This window comes from Pan troglodytes, chromosome 23, assembly GCF_028858775.2.
Source record: "Pan troglodytes isolate AG18354 chromosome 23, NHGRI_mPanTro3-v2.0_pri, whole genome shotgun sequence".
NCBI classification, from domain to species: Eukaryota; Metazoa; Chordata; class Mammalia; order Primates; family Hominidae; genus Pan; species Pan troglodytes.
The window spans coordinates 52,689,445-52,708,238 of record NC_086016.1 but is presented as its reverse complement, the minus strand read 5'-3'; the positions used below and the strand labels follow the sequence as shown (position 1 = coordinate 52,708,238).

The following is an 18,794-nucleotide window of genomic DNA, read 5'->3' as shown; positions in this document are numbered from 1 at the left end:
CGGAGAGAGCCGAGCGCCGCAGCCGTGAGCCGAATAGAGCCGGAGAGACCCGAGTATGACCGGAGAAGCCCAGGCCGGCCGGAAGAGGAGCCGAGCGCTGCCGGAAGGAACCGAGCCCGTCCGAAGGGAGCGGAGCGCAGCCTGGCCTGGGGCCCGGTCGAGCCCGCGCCATGGCGGCCGAGGGGACAGCTGTGGCCGGAAGCGGGGCTGTTGGCGGCTGCCTGGCCAAAGACGGCTTGCAGCAGTCTAAGTGCCCGGACACTACCCCAAAACGGCGGCGCGCCTCGTCGCTGTCGCGTGACGCCGAGCGCCGAGCCTACCAATGGTGCCGGGAGTACTTGGGCGGGGCCTGGCGCCGAGTGCAGCCCGAGGAGCTGAGGGTTTACCCCGTGAGGTGGGAGGTCAGGGGTCAGCCTCTCCGGTGCGCGGATCGGGGTCAGGGGTCAGCCGCGGGGCCCTCAGGATGCTCCATGTTTTCGCCCCCCTCTTGCGCCCGCGCCTGGGGCGGGGCGGGGCCGGCCTGGCCGGGAGGGGGCCGGGGCCGCGGCAGGTAGGGCCGGCCGCGGGCTGAGCGCGCCTGGTGTGGGTCTGCAGCGGAGGCCTCAGCAACCTGCTCTTCCGCTGCTCGCTCCCGGACCACCTGCCCAGCGTTGGCGAGGAGCCCCGGGAGGTGCTCCTGCGGCTGTACGGAGCCATCTTGCAGGTGAGGGGGGTGTGAGCGCCGCAGCGCCAGTGGCTTTAGGGCCTGTCGCTTACGCGATGCGGGTAGTATTGTTCCCATTGCGCAGTTGAGGACACCGAGGTTCACGGTCTGAGTAACACTTAGCTCATTACACCGAAGCCTGGGCCTGTATTCCCAGAGCTTTGGGAGGCTGAGGCGAGAGGATCACTTGAGCACAGGAGTTCGAGACCAGCCTGGACAACATAGTGAGACCCCCATCTCTAAATAAAAATAGACCAACGCTAAAGCCTGTGCTCCGGAGCCTCCAGGCAATTGGATCAGAAGTCGCAGCTCTGGTGGGAGGAAGGCGAGCCCTCATGTGTGTCCCTGTGCCACTTTGCCTTGGCCCCTTTGCTGTCCATCCTTTTTCAGGGTGTGGACTCCCTGGTGCTAGAAAGCGTGATGTTCGCCATCCTTGCGGAGCGGTCGCTGGGGCCCCAGCTGTACGGAGTCTTCCCAGAGGGCCGGCTGGAACAGTACATCCCAGTACGGGCCCAGTCCTACCCTCTCCTCCCCAAGGCACCTCCACCCCCTAACCCTACCCCAGTGCCCAATGTCTGCCTCCACATCCCTCACCCCAAGTAGGGAATTTCCCCCAAAACCCTGACCTCCCCTCATTGCCCCAGCCCTTCCCCCTCCTGCCCCAGCCCCATCACCACCCTGATAGCTTCCTGGGTGCAGAGTCGGCCATTGAAAACTCAAGAGCTTCGAGAGCCAGTGTTGTCAGCAGCCATTGCCACGAAGATGGCGCAATTTCATGGCATGGAGATGCCTTTCACCAAGGAGCCCCACTGGCTGTTTGGGACCATGGAGCGGTGAGTCAGGAGCCTCCTCAGGGCTCCTGTACACCTGAGCTGAACCTCCATGCCAGCGGATGTGTCGGGGGCTCTATCCACCCCTCCACTTGAGTGGATCTGATGTCATGGGCTGTCACAGAACAGGCTTTGAAATGCTTGCCAGAGGCCACATGCAGTGCCTCATGCCTGTAATCCCAGAACTTTGGGAGCCGAGGTGGGTGAGGTGGGAGGATCACTTGAGCCCAGGAGGCGGAGGTTGCAGTGAGCTGAGCTCATGCCATTGCACTTCAGCCTGGGTGAGAGCAAGACTCTGTCTCAAAACACCAAACAAAAAAAGAAAAAAGAAATGATTGCCAAGGCCAGGCACGGTGGCTCATGCCTGTAATCCTAGCACTTCGGGAGGCTGAGGTGAGCAGATTGCCTGAGCTCAGGAGTTCAAAACCAGCCTGGACAACACAGTGAAACCCTGTCTCTATTAAAATACAAAAAAATTAGCCAGGCATGGCAGCATGCATCTGTAGTCCCAGCTACTCAGGGGACTGAGGCAGGAGAATTGCTTGAACCCGGGAGGCAGAGGTTGCAGTTAGCCAAGATCGCGCCACTGCACTCCAGCCTGGGTGACAGAGCAAGACTCCATTTCAAAAGAAAAAAAGAAATGATTGCCGGACAAGTCACACAGTGATAGGAGCAGGGGTGCAGTAGTCTGGCCTGAGGGGTAGATAGGAGAGGGGTGGGAAAGAATAGCAGAGCCAGTGTATCCTATTCTTTGGGCTTCAGGTACCTAAAACAGATCCAGGACCTGCCCCCAACTGGCCTCCCTGAGATGAACCTGCTGGAGATGTACAGCCTGAAGGATGAGATGGGCAACCTCAGGTGAGGGCAGGCAGGATAAGGCTAATGGTAATGGTGTCCGCCCTTCCAGTATTTGCTGAGGGCTGGTGTCAGGGCCTGGACTGTTAGGGTGGCTCTGATCCTCCTCTAGTCACTCCTGCTCAGGACCCATGCTCCCATACCCCTGTAGGAAGTTACTAGAGTCTACCCCATCGCCAGTTGTCTTCTGCCACAATGACATCCAGGAAGGTAGGAGAAGGCATCTGAGTCTCCTAACCCAAGATGGAAGAGCCAGAGGGCTCTGGAGTGAGCAGAACCTCACCCCATTCCCCCAGGGAACATCTTGCTGCTCTCAGAGCCAGAAAATGCTGACAGCCTCATGCTGGTGGACTTCGAGTACAGCAGTTATAACTATAGGTGAGGCTGGAAAGATGGCTTCCCATAGATCTGTTCCCATAGGGCTCTTGAAAACAGGCCAGCTGCCCAGGGCATTTGGGGACTGAATGTCCACCTTATTCTCCCAGGGGCTTTGACATTGGGAACCATTTTTGTGAGTGGGTTTATGATTATACTCACGAGGAATGGCCTTTCTACAAAGCAAGGCCCACAGACTACCCCACTCAAGAACAGCAGGTATGTGGGCCAGAGGCTGGGGAGCAGGACCCATCCTGTGAGGAAGGAGGGAGGTGGAGTCTGGAAGGAATGGCCGGAAAGGATGTTACCTGGGAAATACTCCATAGTCTCCCCAATTCCTGACTCTTGGCCATTGATCGTAGTTGCATTTTATTCGTCATTACCTGGCAGAGGCAAAGAAAGGTGAGACCCTCTCCCAAGAGGAGCAGAGAAAACTGGAAGAAGATTTGCTGGTAGAAGTCAGTCGGTGAGGAAGGAGGGGCAGGGTGGGGTAGGGCAGAGCAGAGGAAAGAGGGATTGGGGAAGAGGCAGATTTATCAAGCTGCAGGGAAGGTGGCTGTGGAGAGTGGAGTTAGGACAGTGGGGGAGAAGTTAAAACTGTAGGGATTGGCCAACCTGGGTGAGGGGATCCAAGCAGTGCTAGACATGCTCTTGAATGCCCCTCCTTTTCCTGCCCTCCCCCCAGGTATGCTCTGGCATCCCATTTCTTCTGGGGTCTGTGGTCCATCCTCCAGGCATCCATGTCCACCATAGAATTTGGTTACTTGGTAAGTGACCCTAGGGATGGGAATGCTAGCTGGGGGGCTGGGGAGCAGCAGCAGCCACACTCTTCCAGGAGGCCTGGGGAGTCCCGGGTGGCTGTGGGCAGCCTGAGGTGGATGTAGAATGCTGGTCCCACGTCTTCTCACCACTGTGTGGGGTGGGTTTCCTTCCCTAGGACTATGCCCAGTCTCGGTTCCAGTTCTACTTCCAGCAGAAGGGGCAGCTGACCAGTGTCCACTCCTCATCCTGACTCCACCCTCCCACTCCTTGGATTTCTCCTGGAGCCTCCAGGGCAGGACCTTGGAGGGAGGAACAACGAGCAGAAGGCCCTGGCGACCGGGCTGAGCCCCCAAGTGAAACTGAGGTTCAGGAGACCGGCCTGTCCCTGAGTTTGAGTAGGTCCCCATGGCTGGCAGGCCAGAGCCCCGTGCTGTGTATGTAACACAATAAACAAGCTTCTTCTTCGCACCCTGTCCTGGCCCTGCTGAGCAGCAGCAGAAAGTACCAAACCGAGCAGTACACACAAAGGGACTCTTCAGTGCTCTGGGATTGAAAGTGGTTAGGGTTCATGCTGCCAGTTGGGGTCCCCCATCCCTCCCCAGTCCCCTGGCTGCAGCTTAGAATAATAAATACTAGGACTTGGGGAGGAGAAGGAGAGTGTTGGGGGTATGAAGACGACCCTGAGGTGGGGATGCCGCCCGGAGCACCAGCGATCCCAGAACAGGCAGCAGCTGACACATCGGTGACCTTTTCCCTACATTTGGCTATTTTTAGCTCTAATGCCACCATCCTCACGAGACTCTGGGGCCCCCCAGGCTCCCAGACCTTTGAGCAACCTTCACCGCACAGAAACCCAGCCGCGCCCTGCAATTCCCACCGCGGAAGGTGGGTGGGTTCTGGTTCTCGCCCCACGTTTTTCCCCGACCCCGATTTGGGAGTAGGTGTCAGGTTCCTGGTGAGGGCGGGGCGGGGGTGGCTAGGCCTGAAGGACGTGGGGACACGGGCCAGAGTGGCTGGCCCCACGCACGGACAGGAGTGAACCTGAGCTGTGAGTAGGGGCCGGCACAGGGCGGCCCGCGGGGGTCTGGGCCCTCAGCCCTGCACAGGGGCGAGGACAGCGCTGGGGCCCGCGCGCTCGGGTGGGGAAGGGCGGGCTCCCGAACCCTGCCTCTGTCCAGGCCGGCTCCACTTCCAGGGGCGCCTCTCTCCCCTGCCCGCGCCCTCGCTGACGCCCCCCAACTCCAGGCTGCCCTTCACCGTCCTTGGGGCTCCTGGAGCTTTCAAGGCCCAAATCCCCTGCACCACAGTGGCTGTGCCCACCCGGAAGGCTGGCGCGAGGATTTGGCGGCGGTTGGCCTGGCGGGGGGCGCGCGCCGGGGGCAGCCGCTAGTCGCGGGGTGGGGGGGCGCGAGGGGTCGCGGACTGGCTGGGGGCGTCTCGGCGCGGCTGGCGGCGGGGCCGGCCTAAGCGAGCCCGCGGACCCATCTGCCCCCGTCCTAGGTGCCGACCAACCCCCAGGATGGCGGAAGCTCACCAGGCCGTGGCCTTCCAGTTCACGGTGACCCCAGACGGGGTCGACTTCCGGCTCAGTCGGGAGGCCCTGAAACACGTCTACCTGTCTGGGATCAACTCCTGGAAGAAACGCCTGATCCGCATCAAGGTGCGCACAGGTGCTTCTCCCAGCAGGTGTAGAACGGAGCGCTCAGAGCGTAGGCAGAGGCCGGCTGTCAGCTGTTAAGCGCTTTGTTAGGGTCCCTCACTGCCCCCTTGGCTGGCACTTCTGCCCGGTACAGGTTGTGGAAGTACAGACACCAGAGGGGTGCACAGGATGTGGTCGGACACAGGGAGCTGTGGGTGTGGCGGAGGAAGGAGCACAGCAGGGCATCAGGAGAGAAAGCCTTCCAGGCCAAGACCAGGAGCCAGTTCCCAAGACTTCACAGGCAGGCTAACCTCCCGCCTTCCGGCTCCATAAGGGCGCCTGTTTCTGCCCACAGAATGGCATCCTCAGGGGCGTGTACCCTGGCAGCCCCACCAGCTGGCTGGTCGTCATCATGGCAACAGTGGGTTCCTCCTTCTGCAACGTGGACGTCTCCTTGGGGCTGGTCAGTTGCATCCAGAGATGCCTCCCTCAGGGGTAAGGAGTGAAACTGGAAGAGCACAGGTGCCGCCAGGGAGGGCTGGGCCCAGCTCCCAAGGCTGAGGTTCCTGAGCTGGGCAGATACAGGACAGCAGCCATTGGCAGTCACGGGGCAGCCCTCCCCTATGACAACCATTGTCTTAGCCCTACATCAGCTCATTTGATGCAGTCAGACATGAGTGTGCCCAGGGAGGTTCTTCCCCTTGGTGTCTCCCCTGAGACAGTTCACAGCCACCCGAGGGTGGCCTCAAGAGGACCCCCTGCAGCCCTTGCCCCTCTCCAATAGGTGTGGCCCCTACCAGACCCCGCAGACCCGGGCACTTCTCAGCATGGCCATCTTCTCCACGGGCGTCTGGGTGACGGGCATCTTCTTCTTCCGCCAAACCCTGAAGCTGCTTCTCTGCTACCATGGGTGGATGTTTGAGATGCATGGCAAGACCAGCAACTTGACCAGGATCTGGGCTGTGAGCAGCAGCCAGTGGAGGGGTTCAGGCACCTGGGTTGAGACTCTTTGGACTCCTTTGGGGTTCTGAGCTAGAGGGGAGAGGCAGACAGGGCACTGGTGCCTGGTGTGTGGTTTGTCCTGGAGGGGCTGGGATGGCTCTGAGGGTCTCAGGGAGTTGCTGGTTGGTTTCCATTTTTTCCACTGGCTCCCACCCCAGCACTCTGCTCTGTACCCCCAGATGTGTATCCGCCTTCTATCCAGCCGGCACCCTATGCTCTACACCTTCCAGACATCTCTGCCCAAGCTTCCTGTGCCCAGGGTGTCAGCCACAATTCAGCGGGTGAGGGCCTCGCTTGGGCATCCCAGTGGGCAGGGGAGGTTGGATTCAGGAGATGTTTCCAAATATAAGGTTCTGTGCAAAGAGTGGCCTTAAGGGCTTGAGAATAATGGGGCTGGGTGAGGAGGGAGAGATGGAAGAGGATTAAGATAGAGGCAGCCCTTGCCATCTGGCCCCACGGTGATGATAACTGGCTGGACAGTACCTAGAGTCTGTGCGCCCCTTGTTGGATGATGAGGAATATTACCGCATGGAGTTGCTGGCCAAAGAATTCCAGGACAAGACTGCCCCCAGGCTGCAGAAATACCTGGTGCTCAAGTCATGGTGGGCAAGTAACTATGTAAGTTCGTGCCCCTGGGCTCACTGTCACCTGCCATGTGTCCTGGCTGCACCCGCCCCAGCTCTAACCTTCCACCTGCCCACAGGTGAGTGACTGGTGGGAAGAGTACATCTACCTTCGAGGCAGGAGCCCTCTCATGGTGAACAGCAACTATTATGTCATGGTATGAACTGGAGCCCCCAGGTCCCCACGCGTGCTCAGCTCTGTCCCAGCTCCAAGGCAAAGGACCTGGAGGACAGCCTGGAGCTCTAGTAGCAGCTTCCGTGGGCAAGTGGGGGTTATGGAGTGAGGCCTGAGGGAAAGGGAAGGGAGAGAGGAGATCCTAGAAGAGTCCAGAAGCAGCTTAGGGGCAATGGGGATCCTAAGGATGAGGAGAGTGGAGACCGCCAGCCTGCCACCGCTTCTCAGAGTCCTGGGGTCACTGCCCCTGCCCAGCTCGGGCTCTGTCACCTCTTTCCTTGGTTTCCTCACTGGCCTCCTGGCCATGGGTTCCCAGCTGTCCTGACACCATAACCAGGGAATTGTCTAGAACGTGTCTTGCTTTGTGTCCCTCTGCAGAGCCGGACAGCAGAATGGAGGCCAGGCTGCTGCTCTTAGAGCTCAGGAAGTCACAGTCTGCCTCTGCCGCATATAACTGGCCCTTCTGAGTCTCTGGGTCTCCCAGCCACCTGGGCTGTATGGCACGCCTCTTCTCTCCTTTCCCACGGTCCAAAGCACACTTGACTCGCCAGAGCCTACTGGAATTCTCCTCCATAAGCTGTCCTTCCAGGAATTTACACACAATTTGTCCATAGCAGAGGTTTTAAACTGCTTTTTAGTGGTAGAACCCCTTTATCAAAGCAAAAGAACTAGAATACAAGCACATAAAATAGCTTATAAAAAGGCAGCTCGGGCTGGGTGCAGTGGCTTACGCCTGTAATCCCAGCACTTTGGGAGGCCGAGGCAGGTGGATCACAAGGTCAGGAGATCGAGAGCATCCTAACACGGTGAAACCCCATCTCTACCAAAAATACAAAAAATTAGCTGGGCGTGGTGGTGGGCGTCTGTAGTCCCAGCTACTCGGGAGGCTGAGGCAGGCAAATGGCGTGAACCCGGGAGGTGGAGCTTGCAATGAGCCGAGATCGCACCACTGCACTCCAGCCTGGGTGACAAGAGCGAGACTCTGTCTCAGAAAAATAAATAGATAAAAATTTAAAAATAAAAATAAATAAATAAAAAGGAAGCTCAGAGCCAGGCGTGGTGGTGCATGACTCTAATCCCTGCAACTCAGGAGGCTGCGGCAGGAGGATCACTTAGGGCGAGGAATTTGAGGCTGCAGTGAGCCATGCTTGTTCCGCTGCACTCCAGCCTGGGCGACAGAGCAAGACCCTAACTCTAAAAAATAAAGAATAAAGCAGCTCAGGCTGAAGCTGGAGCAGAGGGTTACTGCGATCAGTTGTGCATTTCTGGAGGTTCACCCCGGCAGCATGTGCAGGATGTACTGGAAGAGAGAGACAGAACACCTCAGGCCCCCGAATAGATTGGTCCTTGGGTCAGCAAGACTCAGGTGACACCCAGACAGAGGCCCCCACCCCGCGGGCTCTGTTCCTCTGTAGGACCTTGTGCTCATCAAGAATACAGACGTGCAGGCAGCCCGCCTGGGAAACATCATCCACGCCATGATCATGTATCGCCGTAAACTGGACCGTGAAGAAATCAAGCCTGTGAGTTGCGTCAGGGTTGAAGGTGGGATGGGAGGGGAGACCTGAGTCTGAGCCATGCTGGGCCTTCCCTCAGGTGATGGCACTGGGCATAGTGCCCATGTGCTCCTACCAGATGGAGAGGATGTTCAACACCACTCGGATCCCGGGCAAGGACACAGGTAACTGAGCCCCCTCGCTGCTACCTGTGGGCCATCTGGCTGGCTCACTGCCCTCCTGCCTGCTCATCACCAAGCGTCCCCAGTGTCTCAGGGTCCTGAAACTGTGAACAGTAGTCAATTATCACAGATACTAGACATCCATTGTTTACAGGCATGATGCTGGCACAGGGACCCCACAGGGCCCAGAGCAGAGCCCCTCCCCTCCGGGGCTCACTGTGCATGGTGAAGGGAGTCCTGCTGCAGCCCAAAGCTTAGGACAGACCCGGCGCTGCCATGGAGCCGGCAGAGGAGGGGAGGGGCGCACCCAGGGGTCTGGCAGAGGCCGCAGCCTTCCCTGCTTCTGACACTGTATCCTTAGGCGGTTTGCACAACCTTCTAGTGCGTCATTTCCTCTTCTGTGAAATACTTTATAGGATTGTTGTTGGTGTTACGTGAGAGAGAGCGGAAGCACCCAGCACAGGGCCTGGTTTAGGACACACGGATCCCATCCAGGGGGCAGGAAGGCCCAGGCAGAGGCCGAGCAAAGCAGGGTCTGGCAGGGGTCACCTAGTGCATGGGAAGTGGGCCCTTCCCAGGATGTAGCTGGGGGCCCCGCCTCAGCTTGCCCGTGGCCTGTATCACAGATGTGCTACAGCACCTCTCAGACAGCCGGCACGTGGCTGTCTACCACAAGGGACGCTTCTTCAAGCTGTGGCTCTATGAGGGCGCCCGTCTGCTCAAGCCTCAGGATCTGGAGATGCAGTTCCAGAGGATCCTGGACGACCCCTCCCCACCTCAGCCTGGGGAGGAGAAGCTGGCAGCCCTCACTGCAGGAGGAAGGTATTGGCCTCTGGGGAGGGACTGTCCCCACCCTGAGTTCAGGGCTCCGTGAGGAGAGGAGCATGGCCCTGCCTGCCACCCTGGAACTGGAGGCTGGAGGCACAACTAGGGGAGGGGCATTGGTGGTCATGGCAGCAGGACAGCCAGCATAACCTACCTCTGACGGGTGGCAGCCAGGTGAAGTGTGCAGAGGGTGGGGACACCCTCCAAAATAGCTTGGCACCCCCCACCTCCAGGCCCAGCCTGGCACACACACCCCCACCTCCAGGCGCAGCCTGGCATGCACCCCAACACCTCCAGGCCCAGCCTGGCACCCCACCCCCATCTCCAGGTCCAGCCAGGCCCTCAGAGGCACCCTCACCCCAAGTCCACGTGCCCACTGCTTACCCTGCCCCATGCTTCAGGGTGGAGTGGGCGCAGGCACGCCAGGCCTTCTTTAGCTCTGGAAAGAATAAGGCTGCCTTGGAGGCCATCGAGCGTGCCGCTTTCTTCGTGGCCCTGGATGAGGAATCCTACTGCTATGACCCCGAAGATGAGGCCAGCCTCAGCCTCTATGGCAAGGCCCTGCTACATGGCAACTGCTACAACAGGTACGGCAGCCCCAGCCCCACAGGTTACAGCTTAAGGTTAAAAGTTAGGGTTATGGTTAGAGGATTAAAGATAAAAGAAGGTAGGGTTATGAGCTGGGTGCAGTGGCACACACCTGTGATCCTAGCACTTTGGGGGCCAAGGCAGGTGGATCACTTGAGTGCAGGAGCTCAAGACCAGCCTGGGCAACGGAGCGAGACCCCTTCATAAAAGTAGTTAGGATTGTGATTAGTGGTTGGGTAGGGCTAGTGGCTAGGGTTAAAGGCTAGGGTTTGGGTTATAGAATAGGGTTAAAAGCCAGGCATGGTGGCAGGCACCTGTAATCCCAGCTAGTCGGAAGGCTGACGCAGGAGAAGCCCTTGAACCCGGGAGGTTATGGGAAGCTAAGATCACACCACTGCACTCCAGCCTGGGCAACAGAGCAAGATTCCATTTCAATTTAAAAAAAAAGTGAGAGAAAAAGAGAGAGAGAATAGGGTTAGTAATTAGGGTTAAAGGTTGGGGTTGCAGGTCAGGCTCCTCTGGACATTCCCAGCTTTGGTTCTTCATGTGTCTACTCTTCCTGCAGGTGGTTTGACAAATCCTTCACTCTCATTTCCTTCAAGAATGGCCAGTTGGGTCTCAATGCAGAGCATGCGTGGGCAGACGCTCCCATCATTGGGCACCTCTGGGAGGTAATAGCCTTGCAGAGGGAACCTGCAGGGCAGGCTGTAGGGGATGAGGCCAGCCTCTCAGTCTCATCCTCTCCCTGCAGTTTGTCCTGGGCACAGACAGCTTCCACCTGGGCTACACGGAGACCGGGCACTGCCTGGGCAAACCGAACCCTGCGCTCGCACCTCCTACACGGCTGCAGTGGGACATTCCAAAACAGGTGGGTTGGAAGCTCCCAGAGCAGGTGTGAGACCACAAAGCAGCAGGTGGGTACAACCCCGACAAGGCCTGAGCCTCCTCCTCCCCTGCTGGCCCCACTGCCTGGCCCAGCCCTCAGGAAGGCACAGGGCACGTCTCAGGATACCTGTAGAGTCCAAACTGGCTTCAGGGAGGACAGAGACCACCCACCGCCCCTGGGGCCATCTGTGTTTAGAGACAGCCATGAGATGGAGGAGGCACTCACAGGCCCCTGGAGCATTTTCAGCACTTCCCTCTTACCCACAAAGCTGAGCCCGGCCTCTGGGGGCTGCTTCTCCCTCAGATTGTCTTTTGCGTACCCTCCTCCTGAAGATGTCTTGGCCGGCTGTGCCCTTTCTCCACCAGCTAAACGTCATGCCTCCTAGACATGACCCAGAGTCCTGCTTGGAGAGTCCTACCCTCAGCTGACCCTTCCCATGTCTTGGCAGTGCCAGGCGGTCATCGAGAGTTCCTACCAGGTGGCCAAGGCGTTGGCAGACGACGTGGAGTTGTACTGCTTCCAGTTCCTGCCCTTTGGCAAAGGCCTCATCAAGAAGTGCCGGACCAGCCCTGATGCCTTTGTGCAGATCGCGCTGCAGCTGGCTCACTTCCGGGTAGGAGCCCCGCCTCCCGCTGCTGAGAGGGCAGGGTGGTACCAGGGTCCACCTGCCAGATTCACCCCTCTGTATATCCCAGGACAGGGGTAAGTTCTGCCTGACCTATGAGGCCTCAATGACCAGAATGTTCCGGGAGGGACGGACTGAGACTGTGCGTTCCTGTACCAGCGAGTCCACAGCCTTTGTGCAGGCCATGATGGAGGGGTCCCACACGGTAAGTGTCCTCTGCCCATGTGGGGGTCACAGTCGTCGGGTGAGGTGCCCCCTCTGCCTCCTGTCTGCCTGGAGGGCCAGGGCTACTCTTCACCCCTTTACTTCTGCCCCGCAGAAAGCAGACCTGCGAGATCTCTTCCAGAAGGCTGCTAAGAAGCACCAGAATATGTACCGCCTGGCCATGACCGGGGCAGGGATCGACAGGCACCTCTTCTGCCTTTACTTGGTCTCCAAGTACCTAGGAGTCAGCTCTCCTTTCCTTGCTGAGGTCAGCACCGTTGTTGGGTGTGTCCTTTGTCCCACTGCCCTCCTACACGCAGGGCTTGGGCCATCTCATGATGGAGCACGGCCTGTTTTCCTGGCTCGCTCCCCTGAAGCTCCCTGGAGGGCTGGGCCAGCTTTCCCGCCCACACCCCACCTGGGCCTGTGGTCCTGGGACTGAGCAGGAGCAACATCCTCTTCGTGGTGTTGGTGTCCTTGTGACAGAGAACAGACAAATATATGATCTGTCAGGTGGTGACAGCACTATTGAGACTAGTGAGGCTATGTGGGGGAGAGGCAGAGCCAGAGGGAGGGCTGGGCAGCTCACACAAGCCTTATGTGGCATGATGCACAGGGGACCACGGGGTGGTGGCCAGGGAGCTCCTGCACCCTCAGCAGAACCGTGTCTGGCTCAGAGTAGGTCGCAGACACGTGTTGGACAGGTGCTTTGTGGCCTCTGACCAGCTGCGGCCTCCATTGCAGGTGCTCTCGGAACCCTGGCGTCTCTCCACCAGCCAGATCCCCCAATCCCAGATCCACATGTTCGACCCAGAGCAGCACCCCAATCACCTGGGCGCTGGAGGTGGCTTTGGCCCTGTGAGTGCTCCTGAAGGGGGTGGGTGGGCAGCACCAGGGCCCTGAGGGTTTCAGTGGCGAGTGCAGGCCCTGAGGTCAGACGAGAGGCAGGAGCACCTTGCTTAGAGGAGAGCATAACCCCAGACCTGCATGGAAGCAGAATGTTAGCTATGGACTCAGGCAGCCAAGCACCTGGGACCCACCCATCCCAAATACCTCCCTGCTGAAGCATGACCGTGGTTTCCAGGGTACTGAAGCATGACTGTGGGGCTGGTTTCCAGGGTACTGGGCAGTGCACTGGGTGCTTCTGAAGTCTACTTATCCAAGAGAGTGCAGCTGTCTCCCACAGAAACCTTCACATGAGCTAGCTTGTCAGAAGGCTAGAGAACCCTCTGGAGAGAGACGGAGTGATCTAGAGAATAAGCCCCCTGAGGGAAACTGGGAGGTCCCAGATCCCTTGGCGGGGTCTGGGCAGCATTCTTTGGTTTTCACAGTTTCCTGGGGGTGGTCCTCAGGAAAAATGCAGTGTCTAGGGCTGGGGCCCGTTCCTGCAACTCTTGTGGGAAGAACAAGTACAATATCAGCTTGGCTTTCAGATCTTCAAGGTTTGATTTATGCCTTCTTCACCCTTCTTGTTGCCCTCAGGTAGCAGATGATGGCTATGGAGTTTCCTACATGATTGCAGGCGAGAACACGATCTTCTTCCACATCTCCAGCAAGTTCTCAAGCTCAGAGACGGTGAGTCTCCTGCCACAGCTCAGGCCTGAGGAAGGGGTGCCACCTGGGGCTGCCCAGGAACACAGGTGTCTTTGGCCGGGGAGGCATCCTTGCTTGTGGGAACAGAGGGGTGGGTGCATATCTGAAGGTGCATCTGAACTCTTGGCTCCCACAGAACGCCCAGCGCTTTGGAAACCACATCCGCAAAGCCCTGCTGGACATTGCTGATCTTTTCCAAGTTCCCAAGGCCTACAGCTGAAGGTTGGAGAAATGCCAGCTGCCCTTTCGTCCCCACACTGTGGAGGAAGGGACCTGTGGCAGCTCACAGGCATGAGGGGTGGCCGTGCACAGGTGCCCAGGCTCCAAGGACAGCTCCGGCAGCAGGTCCTCGCTGGGCAGATGCTGCTCCCTGAGGGCCCAGGTGGTGGAGGTGGGGTTGGAGCAGGAAGGGAATTTTGATTTTTTTTTTCTTGATAGATACTAATAAAAATAAGGCTGTGTAATTTTCTCTCAGCCCTTAGGTACCTGTGTTTTGTTTGGGAACTAGGAGGCCCTCCGCCTCCCCCAGCTCAGACCACAGAGGTGGCAAGAGAAGGGCTGAAGCTGGAAGACTGTTCATGAGGGACTTGTGTGACCTGCTTTGAAATGTGTGACTCTGCTGAGTGACGTAGGCTCTGAGATAGCTGTCCACGCCCACGTGTTTGCTTGGAATAAATACTTGCCTCAGAACCTTCACCTGTTCCCTGGGGCCATTTCTGTTTGTCTGTCTGCTGGAGAGTGAGCCCACCTCCTCCCATGCAGGGGCATGTGTGAGGCACCCCTCTTGGCTGAGGCACAACCCTGCACGGGCCCCGCAGCTTCTTGTCAGCATGGAAAGGGGCTGCAGGCCCAGGCCTGAAGTCTTGAGGCGCCAGGTGGTCATGTCTGCGAGAGGGCACACAGGATGACCTGTAGCAACAGACACTCCTTCACTGAGGTTGGCTCAGCTGCTAAAATCATGTTAAGAGTAAATACAAAATAATTATTCTTTTTTTTTGAGGCGGAGTTTCGCTCTTGTTGCCCAGGCTGGAGTGCAGTGGCACGATCTCGACTCACTACAACCTCTGCCTCCTGGGTTCAAGCGATTCTCGTACCTCAGCTCCTGAGTAGCTGGGACAACAGGCACCCGCCATCACGCCCGGCTAGTTTTTTGTATTTTTAGTAGAGGTAGGGTTTTACCATGTTGGCCAGGCTGGTCTCGAACTCCTGACCTCAGGTGATCCACCTGCCTCAGCCTCCCAACATGCAGGGATTATAGGTGTGAGCCACCGCACCCGGCCATAAAAAATAATTTTTATGACAAGTATAAGTAGGCCCTCAATTACTGTAATTGAAGTGAATTAGATTCAGTTCTGGACCTTCATTTAGGAACCAGTGTCTTCATCTGTTTTTGTTTTTTTCTTTTTTTTCCCATGAGATGGGGTCTCACTATGTTGCCCAGGCTGGTCTCAAACTCCTGAGCTTAAGTGATCCTCCCACCTCGACTTTCCAAAGTGCTAGGATTTCAGGCGTGAGCCACCGTGCCCGGCCAGGAACCAGTGTCTGTTGAACACCCACCATAGACTTGGCCCTGTGCTGGGGATTCAGTGGTAAACAAGGTCCTATTCCTGCCCATGTCGAATTCACTGCTGGGTGAGGCAGGTGTGGTCAGGGGACAGAGCAGCTGGCAGGAAACCAGGAGGCTTTTGGAATAATCCACTTACCAAGTACAGGCATGGGTTGCTTAATGAAGGGGATACATTCTGAAAAGTGCATTGTTAGGCGATTTTGTTGTGCAAAGATTCTAGAGTGCATTTACACAAAGGTAGATGGTGCAGCCTACTACAGACCTGGGCTATGCTGCTTACCCTGTTGCTCCTAGGCCGCATGCCTTTACAACATGTTACCATACTGAATACCGTAGGCAACTGTAATACAATGGGAAGTCTTTGTGTATCTAAACTTGTCTAAACATAGAAAAGGTATAGTAAAAATGTTATATAAAAGATTAAAAATGGTACCCTTATGGCCAGGTGCAGTGGCTCACGCCTGTGATCCCAGCACCTTGGGAGGCCGAGGCAGGTGGATCACGAGGTCAGAAGATCGAGACCATCCTGGCTAACACGGTGAAACACTGTCTCTACTAAACAAAATACAAAAACTAGCCAGGCATGGTGGCGGGCGCCCGTAGTCCTAGCTGCTTGGGAGGCTGAGGCAGGAGGATGGCGTGAATCCAGGAGGCGGAGCTTGCACTGAGCCAAGATGGCACCACTGCACTCCAGCCTGGGCGACAGAGCAAGACTCCGTCTCAAAAAAAAAAAAGAGGAAAAGTAAGTGGAGAGACAAAAGGAGAGGTGGGTGGCAATTTCAGACAGTGGCAAAAGCAAGCCTTCCTGATTGGGGTCCTTTGACCACAGGCCTGAAGGAGACGAGGAGCAAGTCATGTCCCTCATGTCCCTCATGTTCCGTACCTAAGGGCAGAGTATTCCTGGCTGAAGGAACAGCAAGAGCCAAAGCTTTGCGGGCGGTGTCTGCTGTGATGAAGGATGTGGCTAGTGTGGAGTCAGGGATGGGAAGAGCAAGCGGGGCAGCTAGATCGGGGTGACAAGGGCCTCGTAGGCCAGATTCTGGATTTTCTGAATGACGGGGGAAGCTGTTGGGCTTTGAACAGAGGGTGACATAATCTGTCCTAATTTTTAGGGATCACTGGCTAACCAGGGTGGCGTTAGAACAAAGTAGGACGCAGTAACAGTGGAAGCAAGGAGACCCGCTGGAGAAGTGCTCCAGGTGGTGGTGGAGCTGGAAGAAATGAGCGGCTTAAACTAAGGCAGTGCCATAGGAAAGTAGAATTAAGGAGCTTGGAATGTCAAACGTAGGACTGACAAGTCTAATCAGGAGGAATCAAAGATAACTCATATTTTCTATATTGGGTGATTGGGTGATTAAATTAGGTCTTTAAATGTTGAATTTGACTTGCCTATAAGAAATAGCTGTGAAAATGTCTCAGACTCTTGAAAATATAAATGAAAAGCTAAGGAGAGATCTAGGCTCCTTCTAACAGTTTTGAAGACAGTTAAAACCTTGAAAGTACATGAGAGGATTCCCAGGGCAGAGGCTCCTCACCTCCTTCAAGTCTTCATGAGCTATAAGAGTATGCCTCTTGGGGCCGGGCGTGGTGGCTCACACCTGTAATCCCAGCACTTTGGGAGGCCGAGGTGGGCGGATCACGAGGTCAGGAGATCGAGACCATCCTGGCTAATACAGTAAAACCCTGCCTCTACTAAAAATACAAAAATTAGCCAGGTGTGGTGGCACGTGCCTGTAGTCCCAGCTACTCGAGAGGCTGAGGCAGGAGAATCGCTTGAACCCAGGAGACGGAGGTTGCAGTGAGCTAAGATGGTGCCACTGTACTCCAGCCTGGCAGACCGAGACTCTGTCTCAAAAAAAAAAAAAAAAAAAAAAAAAGAGTACACCTCTGCCTGCAAAATGTTACATTCCATATCAGAGCGTTCTTCAGCTTCCAAAAGTATTTCCAGAGACCTCTACCTGTTTGGGTGCCAGTAAGCCTCCCCTGGGAAGGTGCCTGCGTTTTGGTAGTCTTCTGGGGACATCAGCTCACCCCGTCCCGAGATAGCAGTGAACAGAGTTTCCAACAAGCTAGCTTTCAATTAACATCAAAATTCAGCATTAAAGTTCTTTTATCTCATTTGTTCTGGGTTAAAATAGTGAGATGAGGAACAACAGTGGTAAACCAGGGTATAAACCTCTGGTGACTGCTGGGCATGGTAGCTCACGCCTGTAATGCCTGTGCTTTGGGAGGTCTTGAGCCCAGGAGTTCCAGACCAGCCTGGGTGGCGCAGTGAGACCCCATCTCTACAAAATTAAAAAAAAAAAATAGCCAGGCGTGGTGGCACTTGCCTGTGGCCCCAGCTACTCGGGAGGCTGAGTTGGGAGGATTACGTGAGCCTGAGAGATTGGGGCTGCAGTGAGCCATGATTGACCCACTGCATTCCAGCCTAGGCGACAGAGCAACACCCTGTCTTAAAAAAATAAATAAACCTCTGATGACAACCCAAACCCCAGTTAGTTCCCCATGTCCCATAGGCCTGCAGGTCTGCATTAATAAAAGCTAGCAGCCATAACATAAATCCTGAAACCTCATGGCTCAACCCAATAGAAGCTGGACTGTTGGTCAGATAAAATCCAGTTGGCTGAGATGAGGGCTCTGCTCCATACTGTTATTCAAGGATCTATGGTGACAGAGGCCCTGCCTTCAGCAGGTAGTACTCAAGCTGCCTTGGGCATCAACATCATAAGTACGTGGGGAGAGAGAGGGGGCCACCTGTGGGAGGCTTTGATGGCCTCAACCTCAAAGTGATACACAGCATTTCCCTCCACACCCTCTGGCTAAAGACTTGTATTTCAAGAGAATCTGAGAAGTAGAGTCTAGCTGTGTGTCCAGGGTGTAAAGGAAACATTTAGTGACAGTTGGTCTCAGATACACAAGGGCATGGGAAGACCAGCCTGACATCTTCCTGGGCTTCATGGCCTGGAGTTTGCAGGGTAGCCCACCTCCAGCTCCTGAGCAGGGTACTCAAGAGCCTGCACATTCCAGCTCAACTGATCTTTCCCGAGTCTTCTCTGTCCCTTACCAAGAACCCTGAGCCCAGAACACACTCGCCATTCCCCAAAGGAGGCAGGCTGAGCCACACCTTCGCCTTTGCCCTAGATGGGCCTTCTGCCTGGAATCCTGTGCCCTTTCTCCTACTCTCCCGGAAGCTGTCTTCCTTAGCCATCAGAATTATTCCTGATTCGGGCCAGACACAGTGGCTCACACCTGTAATCCCAGCACTTTGGGAGTCCGAGGTGGGTGGATCACCTGAGGACAGGAGTTCGAGACCAGCCTGGCCAACATAGCGAAACCCTGTCTCTACTAAAAATACAAAAACTAGCTGGGCGTTGTGGCGTGTACTTCTAATCCCAGCTACTAGGGAGGCTGAAGCAGGAGAATCACTTGAACCTGGGAGGCGGAGGTTGCAGTGAGCCGAGATCGTGCCACTGCACTCCAGCCTGGGCAACAGAGCAAGACTCCGTCTCAAAAAAAAAAAAAAAAAGAATTATTCCCTATTCATGTTTCTCCGGGCTGCTGTAACAGAAATCGGCTCTGGGCTGTATAAGCAAATGGAAGTATGAAGAGCAGCTCACAGGTGGAAAGGGATGGCCAGAAAACCGGGTTCAACCGGGGCAGGAACCTGGCAGCTGGCAGAGGGAGTGTGGCCCGGGCAGCAGCCTCCTCAATAAACAAGCGAATGCTCACTCCTTGCCCAGAACTGTCTGGCTCAACCCCAGCCATTTTTCCTCCTCTGCAATCAGGCTGCTAAGAATCAGAATCCCTGAGAGAAAATTCAGGGGGTCTGAGGTTTGTCAGGATTCTCAAACACAAGGTGTTCAA

At 56.3% G+C, this 18,794-nt stretch overlaps 2 protein-coding genes across 10 annotated transcripts; both read left to right on the top strand.

Annotated features, from left to right (window-relative positions):
* Positions 1-46: 46 nt before the first annotated feature.
* Positions 47-3,993, top strand: CHKB (choline kinase beta). 5 transcript variants are annotated; one of them, XR_676580.4, is made up of 11 exons: positions 48-394; positions 595-703; positions 1,094-1,207; positions 1,403-1,536; positions 2,296-2,391; positions 2,540-2,598; positions 2,685-2,766; positions 2,874-2,982; positions 3,154-3,229; positions 3,449-3,530; positions 3,701-3,993. XR_676580.4 is itself a non-coding variant. In XM_001144556.5 (11 exons), the coding sequence occupies exons 1-11, from the start codon at positions 171-173 to the stop codon at positions 3,773-3,775; spliced, it is 1,188 nt and encodes a 395-aa protein (XP_001144556.1). In that variant the 5' UTR covers positions 52-170; the 3' UTR covers positions 3,776-3,993. The 5 variants fall into 5 exon arrangements, 3 of the variants coding, with proteins under 3 accessions (XP_009436967.1, XP_009436966.1, XP_001144556.1); XM_001144556.5 differs by having other exon boundaries at positions 52-394; positions 3,126-3,229; XR_010156068.1 differs by having other exon boundaries at positions 47-394; positions 2,540-2,766.
* CPT1B (carnitine palmitoyltransferase 1B) lies at positions 3,782-14,059 on the top strand. 5 transcript variants are annotated; one of them, XR_008541681.1, is made up of 21 exons: positions 3,782-3,920; positions 4,300-4,410; positions 5,026-5,185; positions 5,520-5,659; positions 5,949-6,126; positions 6,346-6,447; positions 6,647-6,784; positions 6,870-6,947; positions 8,380-8,487; positions 8,561-8,645; positions 9,269-9,464; positions 9,869-10,054; positions 10,621-10,726; positions 10,807-10,923; positions 11,390-11,554; positions 11,637-11,771; positions 11,886-12,038; positions 12,515-12,628; positions 13,253-13,345; positions 13,500-13,708; positions 13,839-14,059. XR_008541681.1 is itself a non-coding variant. In XM_009438693.4 (21 exons), exons 3-20 carry the CDS (start codon positions 5,045-5,047, stop codon positions 13,581-13,583), a joined length of 2,319 nt encoding a protein of 772 aa, XP_009436968.3. In that variant the 5' UTR covers positions 3,782-3,920; positions 4,300-4,410; positions 5,026-5,044; the 3' UTR covers positions 13,584-13,585; positions 13,839-14,059. The 5 variants fall into 5 exon arrangements, 2 of the variants coding, with proteins under 2 accessions (XP_009436968.3, XP_009436969.3); XM_009438693.4 differs by having other exon boundaries at positions 13,500-13,585; XR_010156067.1 differs by lacking the exons at positions 3,782-3,920; positions 4,300-4,410 and adding an exon at positions 4,438-4,573.
* The last annotated feature ends 4,735 nt before the right edge of the window (positions 14,060-18,794 follow it).